At 44.8% G+C, this 21,827-nt stretch overlaps 1 protein-coding gene across 2 annotated transcripts in view; it reads right to left on the bottom strand.

Moving 5' to 3' along the window:
- Positions 1-16,424, bottom strand: part of TRPC3 (transient receptor potential cation channel subfamily C member 3) — a 390,327-nt gene extending 373,903 nt beyond the window's left edge. The window contains exon 1 of one of the 2 annotated variants that reach the window (XM_044302077.1): positions 16,142-16,424. In XM_044302077.1, coding sequence (XP_044158012.1) covers positions 16,142-16,344 — 203 coding nt within the window. In that variant the 5' untranslated portion in view covers positions 16,345-16,424. The remainder of the gene's footprint in view (positions 1-16,141) is intronic. The other variant, XM_044302086.1, reaches the window with a different exon arrangement.
- Between the last annotated feature and the right edge of the window lie 5,403 nt (positions 16,425-21,827).

Raw genomic sequence — 21,827 nt, forward strand, 5'->3', positions numbered from 1 at the left:
TTATTGGTGCCCTTCATATAAATAAAGCTTTGGATGTCCAAAAGGGCATTTAGGGACACATTTCCTCTGAGGCTGAGACTTTCCAATAAGCAGGGGCAGCGTCAGAGTGATATCTTTCAGCCAGTATGGAAATGCATGCTCACTGCCTGGGGTAGGGAATTTGACATGGGAACTGATTTGTCTTGATTGCTCATTGCAAAGGGTTATTATAGCCCCTTTTGTGACTGTGGCATGTACAAAAATAGATATACCCTCATAAAGGGCACACTTAACTGGCAGCACTGCAGATCTTCAGGTTCTGCTACTGGCCATGTGCTAGATGCTCTTTTACTCGGCTCTGCGACACACCACTGAGTCCTGCTCTCTGTAATGCAGTGAAGCCTGTCCCGAGTATACTAACAGCATGATCTTATGAGATTTGTCTGATATTTCAAGACCAAACTATTTTCATACCCATACTGACTAAATGTCACTCTGACACTGTCCTCGCTGTATGAGATAGCCAAGATAATTGTCCATAAAATGATGGTAGTCTCACATTCAAAACTGTAGTGGATGGTGAGATATGGGCCTGAAAGTCAAAAGTTCAAAACATTGTTACCCTTTTGCTCATCAGTGTATTGCATGTACAGGAGCTTTTATATCATCTCATTTTAAATCCATAAGCATTAATGGAGTTGGTCCTCAATTGCAGCTAAAACAGCTTCCACTCTTCTAAGAAAGTTTTCTACAAGATTTTGTAGTATGTCTGTGGGAATTTGTGTCCAATCACCCAGAAGAGCATTTGTGAGGTCAGATACTGATATTGGATGAAAGGGTCTGGCACGCAATTTTCATTGAATTTCATCCCAAAGTTGGTCGATGGGTTTGAGGTCAGGGCTTTGTGTAGGCCAGTCAAGTTCTTCCACAACAAACTCACACAACCATGAACCTTGCTTTGTGCACTGTGGCACAATCATCCTAGAACAGAAAAGGGCCTTCCTAAGGCCCCTTTCACGTGGGCGAGTAGTCCGTGTGGATGCGATGCGTGAGTTGAACGCATTGCACCCGCACTGAATCAGGACCCTTTCATTTCTATAGGGCTGTACACATGAACAGTGATTTTCACGCTTCACTTGTGCGTTGCGTGAAAATCGCAGCATGCTCTATATTGTGCGTTTTCCACGCAACTGGAAATTCCATAGGAATGAATGGAGGACAACCGCACATGCACTATGAGCCCCCCTTCACTTTGCGGGCTCCGTTCTAAAGATAGGTGCAGGTCCCACCTCTAGCAATGTGCCCCAATGTCTGAGGTTAGACAACCCCTTTGTTGGTCCAATGTTCATATGTGCCCACATTGCTGAGAAAAATGAAGCTTTAATATATGTAAATGAGCCTCTATGAGCAGCGGCGGCATTGCCATTACAATCAGAGGCTCTGCTCTCTACAACTGCTGCACCCTCTCCACTGATTGACAGGACCTGGCAGTGAGAACATCACTGTTTTCCACGCGTGTGCAATGCGTGAGGAGAATGCATTGCACCCGCACTAAAACCGGTCCCATTCATATCTATGGGGCTGTGCACATGAGCATCACTTGTTCGTTGCGTGAAAATCGCAGCAAGCTCTATATTGTGCGTTTTTCACGCAACACAGACCCCATAAAATTTCGGAAAGAAGACACCCCAAGGTATTCCGTGAGGGGCATATTGAGTCCATGAAAGATTGAAATTTTTGTCCCAAGTTAGCGGAAAGGGAGACTTTGTGAGAAAAAAAAAAAATCAATTTCCGCTAACTTGTGCCAAAAAAAAAAAAATTCTATGAACTCGCCATGCCCCTCATTGAATACCTTGGGGTGTCTTCTTTCCAAAATGAGGTCACATGTGGGGTATTTATACTGCCCTGGCTTTTTAGGGGCCCTAAAAAAATTTACGCATTTGGATTCTGTGAGGGGTATGGTGAGTTCATGTGAGATTTTATTTTTTGACACAAGTTAGTGGAATATGAGACTTAGTAAGAAAAAACAAAAACCCCCAAAAAACAATTTCCGCTAACTTGGGCCAAAAAAAATGTCTGAATGGAGCCTGACAGGGGGGTGATCAGGGAGTCTATATGACCATACATATGGGTTAGATGTCGTCGATGTGGCCCTGACCGACATGGGGCTCTCCCCGGGTGTGTGCCGATTTGTCCTCCGCCTCTTGGAGGTGGTCCTGAAGAGGAGTTACTTCCTATTCGGGGACACCTTCTATCAGCAGCAGCGGGGTGTGGCCATGGGGTCCAATGTGGCCCCCACCTACGCTAACATCTTTATGGCTGAGGTGGAGGACAAACTCGTGTATCACTCCCCTTTCTCTGGGAGAGTCCTATGTTGGTGGCGCTACATCGACGACATCTTTATGATCTGGACAGGCACTTTGAATGAACTTGATAATTTTCATCTTCATTTGAACGCGGGTGTCCCGGGTCTGCAATTCACTATAACTGTTTCTCCTAGTGAGTTGCAGTTCCTTGATGTGCGAGTCTATGTGATGGAGGGTCTTTTGGCTACGGACCTCTATCGGAAGCCTACTGACCGCAACACTTTACTTATGCATGATAGCTACCACCCACATAGAATGCTTGACTCCCTTCCATGGAGCCAACTCTTAAGGGTGAAGAGAATTGTCTCTGATGAAGAAACGTGTGCACAAAGGATTGACACGATGTGCACACGTTTCTTGGAACGAGGTTACCCGAAACCCCTACTCACTCGAACCAAACAGAGGGTGAGGCTGGTTGACAGGTGCACGGCATTACGGAAATCAACAAAGGCGGTCCCTGAGACTAGGGTTCCGTTTGTGTCCATCTTCGGCCGGGATAGCGGCAACATTGCCAATATCCTCAGAAAGGAATGGCATATACTCCAACGGGGTTTGCCAGATATAGAAGAGTTCAAATCCCCGCCGCTGATGGCATACAGACGGAACCCTAGTCTCCGTGATAGACTGGTTAAATCCGATGTAGGTGGCCAGTCACCGACACAAAAACTTCTTGCACCGCGCAAAAACGGGACTTATCCATGTTTATCTTGCTGTAATTGTGGTAACGTTCTCAAAGGTGAATATTTCTCCCACCCTTACAGTGGGAAAAAATATAAAATCAAGGGCTATTATACCTGCAGGTCACGGGATGTGATTTATGCCATCCAGTGCCCCTGCAGCCTTATTTATGTGGGAGAGACCACCATGGAGATTAGAGAGCGTATTAACAAACACAAGAGTACCATACGCAAGATGAACATGGATAAGCCCGTTGCGAAACACTTCGTGGAGGCGGGTCACTCTGTTAACCAGCTTCGCTTTAGAGTTATTGACAGTGTGGGCCCCTTACGGAGAGGGGGTGACAGGGATGCGGTATTAAGGAAGAAGGAACTCAAATGGATCTACACACTGAAATCCCTACAGCCATTTGGTTTAAATCTCGAATTTAATGTGGCTGGCATCAGCTAAAATCTGGATTTAAGCAAGATATATTCTTTATATGGCTGACTTCATATTTCTCCTCTGTTACAGTATTTTTTGCTTTGTTCTTTTAATTATGTGCCTTAATCACACCGCTTTATAGCATCATGATGATCATTGTAGTTTTGTCTACACACACCTGTGTATGATATATTATTTATCAATGGTAACCTGTGCACAGTGAAAATACTATTTGTCACCAATATCTAGTGATTCCTGTTCTTTTTATTATGCCTGCTGTACCTATGTGATGCCTATATGTTTTTGCATATCTCCCTGTTCCTTCCTTGCGCTAGTATTAATGGCAGTGCGCTTTCTATGCCTTATTGTTGTTATCCTTGGAGAGCGTTTTTGCACACTGTTCATGTGCTACAGTGGTGCGATCGCCCTCCATGTACAGCCCCATTTGAGTCCTCATGCATATTCCAATCCGTAACGCCAGGTGGGTGTGGCCTCGTGACGTCAGTCGGCCGCCGCCTGATGATGTAAGTTGTCCGGCGTGGACTATGCATTCTGATTCACTTGGGCACGTCATACGCGCGCCGCCGCGTGGTGGCGCATGCGATGACGTATGCAGACATGCGCACTGCCGATCATGGGACGCTGGAGGGACGGAGGAGCTCTGTATATGATGGCCTCACATAGGTACGTTTTGCTACAGCTGGCTAATCTATTTCAGCATGTCGGTCCCCATTGATTTCATACACAGGTGTGTTATACATAAATTTGAATCTTATTGGCTGCTTAGCGGTGTGGGTGGGCCTGTCATGTGCTACTTATAGGCTGTGATTTTAACTTGTTAACATGCTTGACAAAGGCTACTCCTAGCCGAAACGTTGCTGCAAACTATTTTTTATATGCCTTGTTGTGAGGAGTGTTCCTGAATAAAGAAGTTTTCTGGTGAGACGCTGCTGTGGCCCTCCATTCTTTTTTACATGCCATTGGACCGCTTTGGATCTGCGTTCCCCTGCCCAGCTGCTGCGTATTCACCATTTCTGCTCTTCATAAGCCGTTTGTGTTGCTGCTCCTGAACCAATCTGGAGTCTATATGGGGTGATCACCATCCTGTCATTGATCACCCATATAGATATGGGTGATCACCCCCCTGTCATTGATCACCCCCCTGTAAGGCTCCATTCAGACGTCCGTATGCGTTTTGCGGATCCGATCCATGTATCCGTGGATCCGTAAAAATCATACAGGCGTCTGAATGGAGCCTTACAGGGGGTGATCAATGACAGGGGGGTGATCAATGACAGGGGGTGATCAGGGAAAGTATATGGGTGATCACCCGCCTGTCATTGATCACCCCCCTGTAAGGCTCCATTCAGACATCCGTATGTGTTTTGCGGATCCGATCCATGTATCCGTTGATCCGTAAAAATCATACGGACATCTGAATGGAGCCTTACAGGGGGGTGATCAATGACAGGGGGTGATCAGGGAATCTATATGGGTGATCACCCGCCTGTCATTGATCATCCCCCTGTAAGGCTCCATTCAGACGTCCGTATGTGTTTTGCGGATCCGATCCATGTATCCGTGGATCCGTAAAAATCATACGGACGTCTGAACGGAGCCTGACAGGGGGGTGATCAATGACAGGGGGGTGATCAGGGAGTCTATATGGGGTGATCATGGGTGATCAGGGGTTCCTTATGGCGTTAATCAGTGACAGGAGGGGGGGTGTAGTGTAGTGTAGTGTTTTGTGGTACTTTAGTGAGCTGCCTGTGTCCTCTGGTGGTCGATCCAAACAAAAGGGACCACCAGAGGACCAGGTAGCAGGTATATTAGACGCTGTTATCAAAACAGCGTCTAATATACCTGTTAGGGGTTAAAAAAAATCACATCTCCAGCCTGCCAGCGAGCGATCACCGCTGGCAGGCTGGAGATCCACTCGCTTACCTTCAGTTCCTGTGAATGCGCGCGCCTGTGTGTGCGCGTTCACAGGAAATCTCTGCTCTCGCGAGATGACGCGTATATGCGTCACTCTGCGCAGGGCTGCCGCCTCCGGACCGCACATCTGCGTTAGGCGGTTAAGCCCGCTCACTGCAGCAAGCCCAGCCTCAGTAAGCCTCATCAGGACTCACTTTGTAGAAAATTATTTTTATTTTTATTTTCATTGTGATATTCTGACCCTTATAACTTTTTAAAAGTTATATCTACGGAGATGTGTGAGGGCTAATTTTTTGCGGGACGATCTGTCATTTTTGACAATACCATTTTGGGGTGTGTATGACTTGATCACTTTTCATTCAATTTTCTTGGGAGATAAAGTGATGAAAAAATGGCGATTCAGCCTTTTTTTTTTATTTATTTCTGTTACTCCATTTTTTATATCTTAATAGTATGGGCTTTTTCGCATGCAGCAATGCCCATAATGCTATTTATTTTTTTATTTTGGGAAATAGGGAGTGATTTAAATCTTTTAGTTTTTTTATATTTTCAAAACATTTTTTTTTCTTTTTAAGTCCCCCAAGTGGACCACAACTTACAATCATCAGATGTAAATTGCTCCATTATTCTGTATAGAAATCAATATATCACAGTTCAGTGCTGCCATCTAGTGGCCTGAACTGGGATATACTAACAATGAGCCTGGAACCCTAGTACAGGCTGCAGCCTATTTATAAATATCTATAGAACAGGGTCCTTTCCCCGATCTCCACAGGGGGAAAGCGTGCCTGAAGAGGAATCCCACGCAATGGAAAGTATAAGTATTGCTGCTCCTCAACTGTGCGTTGTGTGCCATATAGTGAAGCATATGAAAAGCATGCTTCTTCATGGTCACTTAACGTGTTCGTTTTGCGGTAACGTGACGCACTGCATGCATTGGCCTTTATTCTTACAGTAGAGAAGTACCGTATTTTTCGCAAAAGTGGGGGAAAAAAAGCAGTGCGTCTTATGGGGCGAATGCTGCGACCGTCCGGTGAATAGGCTGAGAAGGAGGAGGGGCTGGGGGCCGGCATCTGTTTCTGTATTGGCAGCGGGACCCGGTGCAGTCACTGTATTCAACTACACCGGGCCTTGCTCACTGTAGTATATGGTAATCATATCTAACTTGTGGGTATTGTTAAAGTATTCCAATCATCTTAAATCTAGCGCTGTACTACTTATTACTAACTTCTTGGCAGTCAGGAGGCCGGGCGGGCGCTCGTAGCGTAGCTCACTACAACACGCGCCTGCTCCGCCCACTTTATGAATGAAGCAGGCACCGGGCCCCGCTGCCATTACAGAAACAGATGCCAGCCCCCTTTCACTACACAGGGACACTGTTATGGGGGGGATCTGTGGATGACACATAAGATAAGATGCTGTATATGTGTCATCCACAGATGCCCCCACAATGATCCCCAATAACAGTACCATCCACATATGCCCCCATAACAGTGCCATCCACATATGCCCCCATAACAGTGCCATCCACATATGCCCCCATAACAGTGCCATCCACATATGCCCCCATAACAGTGCCATCCACATATGCCCCCATAACAGTGCCATCCACGTATGCCCCCATAACAGTGCCATCCACGTATGCCCCCATAACAGTGCCATCCACGTATGCCCCCATAACAGTGCCATCCACAGATGCCCCCATAATAGTGTCATCCACAGACCACCATTAGTTCAAAACCCACCAAAAGCACACCTTTTGGTTCAAAATATATTTTTTCCTATTTTCCTCCTCAAAAACCTAGGTGCGTCTTATAGGGCAAAAAATACGGTAATTAATTATAACTTTTTGTGAATTGGGACATTTAAACTTGCTTTTTTATTTTTTTTATTCCAATTTAAATCTAGTAGGAGTCAGACCCCAGGTACCCAAAATTGCCTCCTACTCCCCGACTCCGACTCCACAGCCCTGGGGGCATGTGGTGTATTCTGTGGTCATGAGGGTGCAAATCTGTGTGAGGAGCTTTATGGGGTGCAAATCTGCAAATGGGGTGCGAGGGAGGGCCGTAATCGACAGAATGTAAATGTAACTGTAACTGCATGTGAGAGTCTGGCTGTGAGTTGGTTTCTAGCACTGTTCACACCCTGTTCACATAACACGGGCAGTTGAGTGGTAGGACCCCATGCGTGCTGAATCACCGTGACATGGTGTATGAGGGGCTCCGATATTATCCTGACTGGAAGATATTGGCAAAGTTCTCAGCTTTTAACATCGGCCTGAGGAATTAGCTAGTATTATCAGTTGGGTATCATTTTGGTGCATTTTTTTTAAGTGATTTGTAACTGTGTTGTTAGTACATTATTACAAGATTTGGGGCCCCACTTTTGATTTTGCTCAGGGCCACATTTTGTCTAAAACCGGCCATGCTAGTAAGGAAGAAATTTCATGAACTGACTTGTTGTAATGGTGGCATCAACGAATGTAAAGGCAGATTGCATGACTAGGTGCTGGATTTTATACACCTGTGGCAATAGAAGTGATTGAAACACCTGAATTTAATAATTAAATAGTGTGTATCAATATGTTTGTTCATATCTTGTATTTAAATAATTTGACAGTGAGTGAAGGAGTTTGGCTTTTGGCATGCTCTCTTATGTCTAGGGTATTTTTTCAGTTAGGACATTTAATACTCTCTCTCTCTATTTTATAGTATCAACAATCAATTGATTAACAATTGGAGAAACAACAATGTAGATATAACAAACAAGCATTAGACAGTGAGGCAAAGGAGAGAGGACCTTGCTCATTAGAGCTTGCAATCAAAATAGAACAGCAAGAGGGACTTAATCGATGCATATATTTGTGTCCAGGGGATCAGTCCATTCCCTTGACAATGGGGGGGACATACGGTAAATAAAGCTCAATAAACCAGTCACTCAGCAGTTATATAGGCTAATACGGATACAATAAAGATGTTGTGTGGAGATTTACCTGTGATCAGGTCAGGTTGTAAAATGGCAGTAGCTGAAATCAACTTATGTGACATAGGTGTCCTTGAAGAAATTCATTTTCAACAAGTAAAGATCTCAAAATCACAATTTATGATTCACTATTTTCATGCAGTGGCTCCATTTCCTTGCATTTTCTGATAGTTTTGAACAATTCCATATAGACTTTTCTTCACTATAGACTATTTCTAGGTCTAGTAGGTGACCATTTTCAACAATCTCACATTTTCTGTTTCCTGCCTGGGAAAAATAGATGCTTGGTGAACAACAACTACTACTAGATCAGACTGTATGAAGGCAAAACCTTCTCCAGCCCGCTTTCTGATTTCCCAATAAAAGATGTTTTAAAGGGAACCTTTCCCCACAATCCTGGACTATTATCTGTAGTAATACATGCACAGTACTGCAAACAAGGAGTCCAGATTGCAATTTTTTTAATTTTCTTACTACCCCCTTTCCCACGCTGTTAGTGCTCAGAGGTGCACTGAAAGACTATGGCTCCATTCACACGTCCGTATAATAGGTCCGCATCCATTCCGCAAATTGCGGAACGGGTGTGGACCCATTCATTCTCTATGGGGACACTATGTGCTCTCCGCATCCGCATTTCCGGAGCGTGCCCCCGATCATCCGGTCTGCGGCTCCAGAAAAATATAGAACATGTCCTATTTTTTTCCTGCAATTGCGGATAAGAAAACCGTCTTCTTCTGTGAGGAATAGGACCTTTGATGACGTCACTAAGTTCATCACATGGTCCGTCACATGATCCATCACCATGGTGATGGATCATGTGACGGACCATGTGGTGAGCGGAGTGACGTCATCAAAGGTCCTATTCCTCACAGAACAAGACAGAAGAGATGCCGGCTGTGCGAACAAGTGGATTAAGGTGAGTTAAATATTTTTATTTTATTTTTTTAACCCCTCCAGCCCAATTGTACTATGCATTCTGTATTCAGAATGCTATTATTTTCCCTTATAAAATAACCATGTTATAAGGGAAAATAATACAATCTACACAACCTTGAACCCAAACCTGAACTTCTGTGAAGAAGTTCAGGTCTGGGTACCACATTCAGTTTTTTATCATGCGCGTGCAATGCGCCCGCGTGCATTGCACCCGCGCGATAAAAACTAAACAACGCAACGCAATCGCAGTCAAAACTGACTGCAATTGGGTACCTACTCTTGCGGGTTTGCCGCAACACATCCAGACCTTATCCGGACACGCTCGTGTCAAAGAGGCCTAACATAGATTGCACACATTAAATCCATCAGATGACGTAGTCAAATGTGACCATAGCATCTGAAAGCACGAAAACCCGTGAATGCAGGCTCCCCCTAGCAGGGAGAGGGGGATATATATAAATATTTATCCCGCACAGCAAACAGCAAAATAGAAAAAAATAAATCAAAATGGCTGATTCACCCTTTTTTGGTCACTTCACCTTCCCCACAATTTGAATAAAAAATTATCAAAAAGTGATACACACCCCAAAATGGTATAACTGAAAAGTACAGCTCGCCCCGTAAACAATGAGCCCCCACAAAGCTCCGTACAGATAACTGAAAAGATATGACTATGAAAAAAAAAGATTTTTTTTATTTTATTCCAGTATTTAAACCCAAGTAGAACTATATTCTTGCTATAACTATATCGGCTGGACAAAAACTGTTGTGCAAAACAATATTTGTCAGACCAAATCCCAGCATAAATGCCGGGGAGTGACTAGATTCCCGCCAAATCCCATTATAGTCTAGGGCTTCCAGAGGGCATGCAACACTATCTGGCTATGCCTGATCTGGATTGATCTGGCGCATGCAGTATCATGTATAGCAACAGAAGACAAACTATCATTGAACTGTAAAAGGAATAGTAAAGAAATAGTTTCTTTGGAGCCGTGCAGTCCGGGGTTGGCACATAAAGACGTTAGTAATAGGTGTGAATAGTATGTACAGCAGTACCCGGTATTGGACTCCTTGGGAGAAGCAACGGAAATACAAGCATACACACAAGGCACCTATCTTCTTACAAGAAGGAAATTCTATACTTTGAAAACAGAGATGAGCAAATTGATTCCAAAGTTATCTTGAATTCCCCAGAAATCTGAATTCCACCCAAATACGAATATTTTCTGATTCAATTCAGACGAATCTGTCAAACAGCGGACAAACATTTTACAGGGGAGAAGACAGAGATGACAAAACTAAAATGTGTTATTAGACAGGCAGTTTGTAACCCCTAGCCATATATGTCACTGTCACTCTGATATTACCAATGCTGCGGTACAGTCCTCAGTGTCAGGGGGACCTGAGCATATCGGATTCTGGTCACATTTAGGCCTCTTTCACACTACCGTATGGCTATTTCAGTGTTTTGCGGTCCATTTTTCACGGATCCGTTGTTCAGTTTTTTTTTTTTCCATTGTGTTTCTCTTTCCGTTCAGTTTTTCCGTAAGGCATATACAGTATACAGTAATTGCATAGAAAAAATTGGGCTGGGCATAACATTTTGAATAGATGGTTCTGCAAAAACGGAACGGATACGGAAGACATATGCATTTCCGTATGTGTTCCTTTTTTTGCGGACCCATTGACTTGAATGGAGCCACGGAATGTGATTTGCGGGCAAAATTAGGGCATGTTCTATCTTTCAACGGAATGGAAAAACGGAAATACTGAAACAAAATTCATACGTAGTACATTCCGCTTTTTTTGCGGAACCATTGAAATGAATGGTTCCGTATATGGACCGTATACAGAATGCAAAAAACGCCCCACAAAACGGAAAGAAAAAACGGTAGTGAGAAACAGGCCTTATTCATACCCGAATAGGATCTGCCAACCGATTCGTTAGAATGGGACCCAAAATGAATTTCAAGAAAATTGTTCATCTATTTGCAAAAACCCATTAGCATTTATTATTTGCAAATATAACATAGCTGCTTAATCTGTGTCGTATGAAATCATCGGTTTAGAGAGCAAAGGTTATATAGTTATACATATATTTTTATCAGCGCTGTTAGTTTAGTTATCAAAATGTTCAACCACATAAAGTAAAAGCACAAATCTCTAGATAAAGCTATTCACCGTCATTCACCAGCGCTGAGAGAAAAGCATCATGATCTGTACAGCAGGGGGCGCTGTTGCTAACTCAAACTTCAAACGGCATCTCCTGTACATTACTCAGATAATGACTTAATTATCAGATTGACACACAGCAGACCCAGCACTGCTCATTTAGCTTCATTTTATAATGACTAGCTGCTCAGTTTTAACATGAGTATACGTTATAATCCACAATAAATTCAGTAAAACTCAAACAATATGCTATGATACTTATAGTAGAATGTTTAAAGGGCTTCTGTCACCCCACTAAACTAATTATTTTTTTGTGTGTACTTATAATCCCTATCCTGCGATATTGCTATACATTATGTTATTAATAATTTTCGTTCAGTAGATTTGGCAAAAAACTTACTTTTATGATATGCTAATTACCTGTCTACCAGCAAGTAGGGTGTCTACTTGCTGGTAGCAGCCGCAGAAAACCGCCCCCTCCTCCTGTTAAATTGACAGGGCCAGCCGCGATCTCCTCCTCCGGCCGGCCCTGTCAGCATTTCAAAAATCGCGCGCCTGTGTTGATTCGGCGCAGGCACTCTGAGATAAGGAGGCTCGCCTCCTCAGCACTCCCTCAGTGCGCCTGCGCCGGTGACGTCTTCTCTTTCGGAGGAGACACCAGGGTTTCTCAATGGGCGTCTCCTTCTCTCTGGCTCTAAAGCTCTCCGCTATGATTAGATTGCGGCACAGCCAGAGAGAAGGAGATGCCCATTGAGAAACCCTGGGGTCTCCTCCTCCGTTTACCGATGCTCAGTATTAACATGCTGAGCGGGAAAACTAGAGGGGAACACAGCGGGGCGCAGGAGCAATATTTTTAAAAATCAGGCAGGGTGGCAGCATCAGCGAGTAAAGGTATTTATCTTAATTAATAAAAAAACATGAAAGGTCCTCTTTAAAGGGGCTACCTGAGACTAAGGCTACTTTCACACTCGCATTTTGTGTAGATTCAGATAGTACAACTGTCTGCATCCGTTCAGAACTGGTCTGTTAGTATTATCTTTAACATAGCCAAGACGGATCCGTTTTCTATTGTGCCAGATTGTGTCATAGAAAACGGTACGTCCCCATTGACTTACATTGTGTGTCAGGACGGATCCGTTTGGCTCAGTTTCGTCAAGCTGCAGGCAGCGTTTTGGTGTCCGCCTCCAGAGAGGAATGGTGACTGATCAGGGGCAAACTGATGCATTCTGAGCGGATCCTTTTCCATTCAGAATGTATTAGGACAAAACTGATCCGATTTGGACCGCTTCTGAGAGCCCTGAACAGATCTCACAAGCGGAAAGCCAAAACGCCAGTTTGAAAGTAGCCTAATACAGACCTGCCAGAGTGGCTGACCCGCGGTGGAGATCATACTTACCTGGGTTCGGGGTCTAACGCTCCCGATTCTTCTTCTTCCTGCAGTACTGAAAACATCAGTTGACGGGGGAACACGTGGCTGCTGCAGCCAATCACAGGTCACTGTGGTGACCTTGTGTCACAACAACTGGTCACGTGACACAAGGGGAGCAGGTCACTGCTGCGGCCTGTCATTGGCTGCAGCGGTCATGTGTCCCCCATTGACGGATATGTTTTCAGTGCTGCAGGGAAAGGAAGAGCCGTCCTGGGAGAGACAGACACTGAACCCAGTGACGGGGACCAGGTAAGTATAGAAGGTCTTTATAAGTCTTGGATAACCCCTTTAATGTCAAAAATGAAAATTGGTGCTAGCTTGTACACATACCCGCAGCCATACTGCTATGCCAGGACAGGAGAGCAAGACAATTGTTCTGCTCACCATCACATCCCATGCCATGGACATTATAGTGGAGAAGACCAAATACACAAGAACATTTATCTGATATCTATATGACCCAGTCAATCAGTGAAATATACAGGGATTATGACTACATTCTTACTAACAGGGCACTGTGTACTGTGGACACAAGGTCACTATTAATGACATAAGAGTACTATTCTGCCACAAACACATACAAAGACCATCCAGTAACATAGGAAATGACCATGTCTACCACTGATTGACAAAACCTAGTATATTCTATGGATTGTGGAGCAGACTGACAGACCTGAAGGCGGTGATTGGAGAAAAACGGAGGTGAGATGTCTTAAAGATAGAGTCTACTGCTCATAGAAGTTTATGGAAGATTTCACAGTTTTAGAAAATGGGAAATGTAATATTATCCCCTGCAATCTACCCTAGTAAATGACCATCATAGAAACCCACACCTCCAGTAAAACCAATGAACATAGACATCTAAAAGGTGGCCATACAAGATGAAAGTTGTTGAACAAACATCTAGTGAACGTTCCTTTCAGACACGGCCTTACACATTTGAGTCCATATTGGACATTGCAACTGTACAAGCTGCCAATACACGTTCAATGAAAAAGAGCCATGGACAAAAGATCTTTCAACTGAGTATCGGACGCAAATACTAAACATGGCCGACTTCTTTTCATCTGATAATGGTCTATCGTTGGTCGGCTAAATTTCAGCCAATGAGCGTCTGTTTCTCAGATCATCTTTGGAGATGTACAGGATGCTGGTTGTTGACTCGATACATGACCATCCAAACATGTACATCAATTAAAAGCAATATAAAGTATATGACCATCCAAACCTTTACACAAATGTACATAGTATATAGTATATGACCAATCAAACATTTACATAATTGATTACCGGTATATATGGCCACCAACCCGTTACATAAATGAGTATCAATGTATATATATATATATATATGTATATCACCGGAGCGCAGGACCCATACAAATCAGACACATTTGGAAAGTAGAAGAAAATGTTTAATTTCCCATCCTGTAATAAAATCAGCAAGGCGAGCAGAAATCCTGCAGGACCTCAGCAGGTAGACGCTAAGTGACCGGGTGACTTTTCTCCTGTTATTTGATTAACAGGAGCCAAATCTCAGAATGGCAGAATTGGGCATTGTGCTGAATGTGAATGGCTGCCTCTGAGGATTACCTTACATTACACCTCCAAGCCGGAAGATACACAGAGGTGTATGATACCATGTGGCCACACGCTGTCTCATCCCTCTCCACCACATCTCCCCCAGCATTGCACTGAACCTCCACCAGGTCTCCCCAGCATTGCACTGAACCTCCACCAGATCTCTCCCAGCATTGCACCGAACCTCCGCCAGATCTCCCCCAGCATTGCACTGAACCACCACCAGATCTTCCCCAGCATTGCACTGAACCTCCACCAGATCTCTCCCACATTGCACTGAACCTCCACCAGGACCCCCCCCCCCCAGCATTGCACCGAACCTCCGATCAGATCTCCCCCATCACTGCACCGAACCTCCACCAGATCTCCCCCATCATTGCACTGAACCTCCACCAGATCTCCCCTAGCATTGCACTGAACCTCCACTAGATCTCCCCTAGCATTGCACTGAAACTCCACCAGATCTCCCCCAGCATTGCAATGAACCTCCACCAGCTCTCTTCAGCATTGCACTGAACCTCCACTAGATTTCCCCTAGCATTGCACTGAAACTCCACCAGATCTCCTCCAGCATTGCACCGAACCTCCACCAGATCTCCCCCATCATTGCACTGAACCTCCACCAGATCTCCCCCAGCATTGCACTGAATCTCCACCAGCTCTCTTCAGCATTGCACTGAACCTCCACCAGCTCTCTTCAGCATTGCACTGAATCTCCACCAGCTCTCTTCAGCATTGCACTGAACCTCCACCAGCTCTCTTCAGCATTGCACTGAATCTCCACCAGCTCTCTTCAGCATTGCACTGAACCTCCACCAGCTCTCTTCAGCATTGCACTGAACCTCCACCAGATCTCCCCCAGCATTGCACTGAATCTCCACCAGCTCTCTTCAGCATTGCACTGAACCTCCACCAGCTCTCTTCAGCATTGCACTGAACCTCCACCAGCTCTCTTCAGCATTGCACTGAATCTCCACCAGCTCTCTTCAGCATTGCACTGAACCTCCACTAGATTTCCCCTAGCATTGCACTGAAACTCCACCAGATCTCCCACAGCATTGCACTGAACCCCCACCAGATCTCCCCCATCATTGCACTGAACCTCCACCAGATCTCCCCCAGCATTGCACTGAACCTCCACCAGCTCTCTTCAGCATTGCACTGAACCTCCACCAGCTCTCTTCAGCATTGCACTGAACCTCCACCAGCTCTCTTCAGCATTGCACTGAACCTCCACCAGCTCTCTTCAGCATTGCACTGAACCTCCACCAGCTCTCTTCAGCATTGCACTGAACCTCCACCAGCTCTCTTCAGCATTGCACTGAACCTCCACCAGCTCTCTTCAGCATTGCACTGAACCTCCACCAGCTCTCTCCAGCATTGCACTGAACCTATACATGCTCCTGATAACCCTCGTATCCAGCTGTGGCACACATAATGGCAGTTTAGTAATAGCTGCAATGTTTTATAGAGCTCTGTGTATAGGACTGATGGCTGACATCACAGGAAAGGAGTAAGAAAGTTCCCCTATAACTCCCATATATAACAGGAGTGCATGCCCCTCATAGAAGCCTTATTGTAAGATGGGGTCAAGAGCAAAAGAAAACTGTGCTGCCATATAGTTACCCATGTGTGCGGTAATATGAAGTAGTATACTCACAGAGAGTGGAGGTGGTAGTCACTGTGGGACCCTCCGGCAATGAAGGAGCTGCTCTCCGCAGGTAAGACCAGCACTCCCTGGGGCTGAGGCAGTGGCGCCCACTGACCCCCATTCTTTGCCAGCCATCCCCCGCGCTCCCCCAGGTCCGGGAAACTGACCCTGCCAGAGGGCAGCTCCTTGCATTTCCTGCCCTTCGCGGACATACAGGACTCCCCAGGGCTTGTGAGGTAGCGGAGGGCAGAAGGTTAGCAGGCTGGCTCAGCTGTATGCCGGGCTCCGTACAGCTGTGCACCGAGAGAAGAACTGAAGAGTGATGCTGAGGAGAAGGAGGAAGAAATGCAGGAGCAGCTGCCCGCCTCCCAGCCGAGCTCTCCTCCCTCCCTCACTGGCCTCTCACGTCTCCCACCATACCTCACATAAGGGAGGGACAGCACACGGGACGCTGAGGGGGTGATGTCCACCCCACTGTGTATGCCCCCACTAATGTTTAACCCCTGAGCTGCTGGCATGGGCCCATATACATGTACACTTGACTCTTCACAGGTGAAGTTTCTCCTCAGAAAGCAGAAGAAGTCTCCAGTCAGACAGGTGTCATAAAGATGGCCTCAGACAGACCAGATTTAGTTCATACTGTACCTAAGTTGTAAGTGAATAATATACATCGATGACACAGAAGTTATTATGCAAGTATAGTGAAAGCAATCATATAGTACAATATCCTATGTGTCAGTCCACCACAGCCTGAAGAGAAGTTATGTAATAAAAACCTAAACTAGGGAGGAAAAAAAACATGCAAAGTTAAGCTGAATTGGCGAAAGACAAGTCACTCTATCTCCACAAATCCATGCCCCTGGGATACTGCGTCCCTGGCTGCTAAAAGGAAAGACCAAGTTAGTCATCCTGTAAAATGAAGTGAAGGTTCAGGTACACATCACCATGGCCGAAACTTCAAAAGTAGAAGCAAACACAATAAACAGCACCCTGCAAACATAAAATATATGAACTAATGCTATATTCACTATATCAAATAAATGTGAGGTACTTAGGAAATATATTTTGATCAAAAATATTTGTGCCCATCCGCCACAGCAAGGTGACCTCCTTCGGGAGGGGAACCTACTCTATGTGGTACCTAACCTCTTTCCATCATACTTCAAATGTGTTCAGTTGGAGCAGGCTCACCATATATACTGAATCTGCTCTATATGGTTGCTACTCCTAATACTGGTCAAAGTTTAACTTTATACAAATGTGAACCAGGACATATATGATGTAAAGTGAGCCTTCTGTTTAAAGGGGTTATACAATACTAAAAACTGCTCCCCCATAAATTCGGGCCCCTCACAGATAATATACTTACCCTGCTCCCCGCGCCACTCCTGGTCCCCGCACCGCCGCAGCTGCTTCTCCCCATGCGCCTATGAAAACATCCGGTGTCGGGGGGAGCAGCCATTGGCAGGCAGGGACGGGATCGAACCTCCCTAGCATCACCCGCTATGCTAGGGATGCTCATGGGCATTATTCCTACTGGGGGCACTAATGGGGACATTATTGTTAATGGGGGCATTATTCTCACTAGGGGGCACTAATGGGGACATGATTAATACTGGGGCACTAAAAGGGGCATTATTCTTACTGGGGGCACTAATGGGGGCAATAGTATTACTGGGGGGGCACTAATGGGGGCATTATTCCTACTGGCATTATTCATTCTGCGGGGCAATAATGGGGGCATTATTCATTCTGGGGTGCATTAATGGGGCAATTACTCTTACTGAGAGGCATTAATTCTGGGGTGCACATTTGTCAGTGTTACCCAGTGTTTTACCATTTAGTATGTAGGGGTGACTTGCATTATTCCTTCCTATATGTGCATAAGCTTACATTTGTCAGTGTTAAACCTCATCTGCCACTTCTCTGCCCAAGCCTCCAATCTATCCAGATCCCTCTGTAGCAGTATACTGTCCTCATCACGTTAATTACTTTACACAGTTTAGTGTCATCTGCAAAAATTGATATTTTACTGTGCAAGCCTTCTACAAGATCATTAATAAATATATTGAAGCGAATATGGCCCAATACTGACCCCTGTGGTCCCCCCTAGTGACAGTGACCCAATCTGAGTGTGTACCGTTAATAACCACCCCCTGTTTTCTATCACTAAGCCAGTTACCAGTGCAAATATTCATATGGAATTAAGTAATAAACAAAAAAGTGTTAAACCAAAATGTGTTTTATATTTTAGATTCTTCAGTCGTCCCCTTTTGCTTTGATGGCAGCTCTTGGCATTCTGTTAGTCATGTTCATGAGGTGGTCACCTGGCATGGTTTTCAGTTAACAGCTACAGTATGCCTCAAGGGTTTCTTGCATAATCTGTCCGGGACCATCAGTTGGGTGGTGAGAGGTAGGATTGGTACACAGCTCCATACAGTGTTTAGCCCTATTCTAATCCACCTTATGGCAAGAACCACCCAACTAAGTCAAGAGAAATGACATTCCATCATTATTCCAAGACATGAAGGTAAGTCAATGCAGAAAATTTCCAGAACTTTCACGTTATCCTCAAGTGCATTTATGAAACCCATCAAAACCGCCCCAGGAAAGGAAGGAAAGAGCTACCTCTGCTGCAGAACATACGTTCATTAGAGTTATCAGCCCTGGAGACTGGAAACGGCCCCCCAAATTAGAGACTACATAAATGCTTTACAGAGATCAAGTACCAGACACACAACATTTATCAAAGCTGGTGTAAAGGAGAACTGGCTTAGTTGCCTGTAACAACCAATCAGATTCCACCTATCACTTTTCACAGCTCCATTGGAAAAGGAAAGGCGGAATCTGATTGGTTGCAACTAAGCCAGTTTTCCCTTACACCAGTTTTGATAAATCTTGCCCATCAACTTTTCAGAGGAGACTGCAAGATTCAGGTATTTATGGTTGAATTGCTGCAAAGAAGCCACTAATGAGAAACTAGAATAAGTTAATTGTTTGAGCCAATAAACACAAAGAATGGGTGTCAGACTAGAAACCTGTACTTTGGTCTGATGAGTCAAATGTTAAGCTTTTTGATTCCATATGCCATGTCTTTGTGAGATACAGAAAAGGGGAGAGGATGGTTTCTATATGTGTTAGGCTACTTTCACACTTGCGGCAGTGTGATCCGGCGGGCAGTTCCGTCGTCCGAACTGCCCGCCGGATCCGCCGATCTGCATGTGACTGAAAGCATTTATGAGATGCATCCGGATGCGGATCCTTCTCACAAATGCATTGCAAGAACGGATCCATCTCTCCGCTTGTCATGCGGACAGACGGATCCGTCTTGTATCTTTTTTCACATTTTTACCGGTCTGCGCAGGTCGGATGCGGCATTCTGGTATTTTGAATGCCGGATCCAGCACTAATACATTCCTATGGGGAAAAATGCCAGATCTGGCATTCCAGCAAGTCTTCAGTTTTTTTCACCGGAGATAAAACCGTAGCATGCTACAGTTTTATCTTTTGCCTGATCAGTCAAAACGACTGAACTGAAGATATCCTGATGCATCCTGAACGGATTACTCTCCATTCAGAATGCATGGGGATATGCCTGATCAGTTCTTTTCCGGTATAGAGCCCCTGTGACAGAACTCTATGCCGGAAAAGAAAAACGGAAAAACGCTAGTGTGAAAGTACCCTTATTCCCAAAGTGAAGCCTGGAGGAGGTGTGATGGTGTGGGTGTACTTTGCAGCTGACCCTGTTTTATTTAAAATTCAAGACACAGTTAACCACAGCATTCTGCAAGGTCATGCCATCCCATCTGGTTTGCACTTAGTGGAATATCGTTTGCTTTTCAATAGGACAATGACCCCCAAACAAACCTCCAGGCTATGTATGAGCTATGTGACCAAGAAGGAGAGTGATGGAGAGCTACATCAGAGGACATGTCCTCCACAATCACCTGACCTTAAAGGGAATCTCTGGGAAACAAGAAAAAAAGTGAAAAAGAAGAAAAAAACATATTGTAAATAAACTCCTAAATGTCTTTAATTATTTATAATGGCTCATTTTGTCTAGAGGGCAATCAGTTGATGAATTAAAATAGCTGCTGTTAAATTCCTGAACATGGAATCCATCCTAATTACACAGAGCAGTAACGCTATGTAAGCTCCGCTCATTGCCTGGATCAGCTCTGTGAAGCAATATTTTTTTCTATAGATCACAGCTGAGATAATCTCTCATCTGTGTCTGTCTGCCCTCAGAACAGAGCTCACCTCTGGAATGAGGACTAGACAAGCTGCTATGGGGAAGGTTTGTCATTAGAAAACACTTCAGCTTGTGAGTAGGTGGTGATCTCTGTAAATAAATATATTTGTATTAATCGTGCAGGGCAAAGACTTTTTGAAGATCCGATGACGCACCTGGCTTTCCATGGGTAAAGCTAGGCGGTGAGCCCAATGACATCACCGGCACAAATGGGCGGAGTTTAGCACTGCCCTAGCCTGAAAAATATACATAACAAAAAAGTGTGAAACAACTGAAAATATGTCATATTCTAGGTTCTTCAAAGTAGCCACCTTTTGCTTTGATTACTGCTTTGCACACTCTTGGCATTCTCTTGATGAGCTTCAAGAGGTAGTCAGTCACCTGAAATGGTCTTCCAACAGTCTTGAAGGAGTTCCCAGAGATGCTTAGCACTTGTTGGCCCTTTTGCCTTCACTCTGTGGTCCAGCTCACCCCAAACCATCTTGATTGGGTTCAGGTCCGGTGACTGTGGAGGCCAGGTCATCTGGCGCAGCACCCCATCACTCTCCTTCATGGTCAAATAGCCCTTACACAGCCTGTTGGTGTGTTTGGGGTCATTGTCCTGTTGAAAAATAAATGATGGTCCAACTAAACACAAACCGGATGGAATAGCATGCCGCTGCAAGATGCTGTGGTAGCCATGCTGGTTCAGTATGCCTTCAATTTTGAATAAATCCCCAACAGTGTCACCAGCAAAGCACCCCCACACCTCCTACTCCGTGCTTCACGGTGGGAACCAGGCATGTAGAATCCATCCGTTCACCTTTTCTGCATCGCACAAAGACACGGTGGTTGGAACCAAAGATCTCAAATTTAGACTCATTATACCAAAGCACAGATTTCCACTGGTCTAATGTCCATTCCTTGTGTGCTTTAGTCCAAACAAGTCTCTTCTGCTTGTTGCCTGTCCTTAGCAGTGGTTTCCTAGCAGATATTCTACCATGAAGACCTGATTCACACAGTCTCCTCTTAACAGTTGTTCTAGAGATGTGTCTGCTGCTAGAACTCTGTGTGGCATTGACCTGGTCTCTAATCTGAGCTGCTGTTAACCTGCGATTTCTGAGGCTGGTGACTTGGATGAACTTATCCTCCGCAGCAGAGGTGACTCTTGGTCTTCCTTTCCTGGGGCGGTCCGCATGTGAGCCAGTTTCTTTGTAGCGCTTGATGGGTTTTGTGACTGCACTTGGGGACACTTTCAAAGTTTTCCCAATTTTTCGGACTGATTGACCTTCATTTCTTAAAGTAATGATGGCCACTCGTTTTTCTTTACTTAGCTGCTTTTTTCTTGCCATAATACAAATTCTAACAGTCTATTCAGTAGGACTATCAGCTGTGTATCCACCTGACTTCTCCACAACACAACTGTTGGTCCCAACCCCATTTATAAGGCAAGAAATCCCACTT

The sequence above is a fragment of the Bufo gargarizans genome, chromosome 1, assembly GCF_014858855.1.
Source record: "Bufo gargarizans isolate SCDJY-AF-19 chromosome 1, ASM1485885v1, whole genome shotgun sequence".
NCBI lineage: Eukaryota > Metazoa > Chordata > Amphibia > Anura > Bufonidae > Bufo > Bufo gargarizans.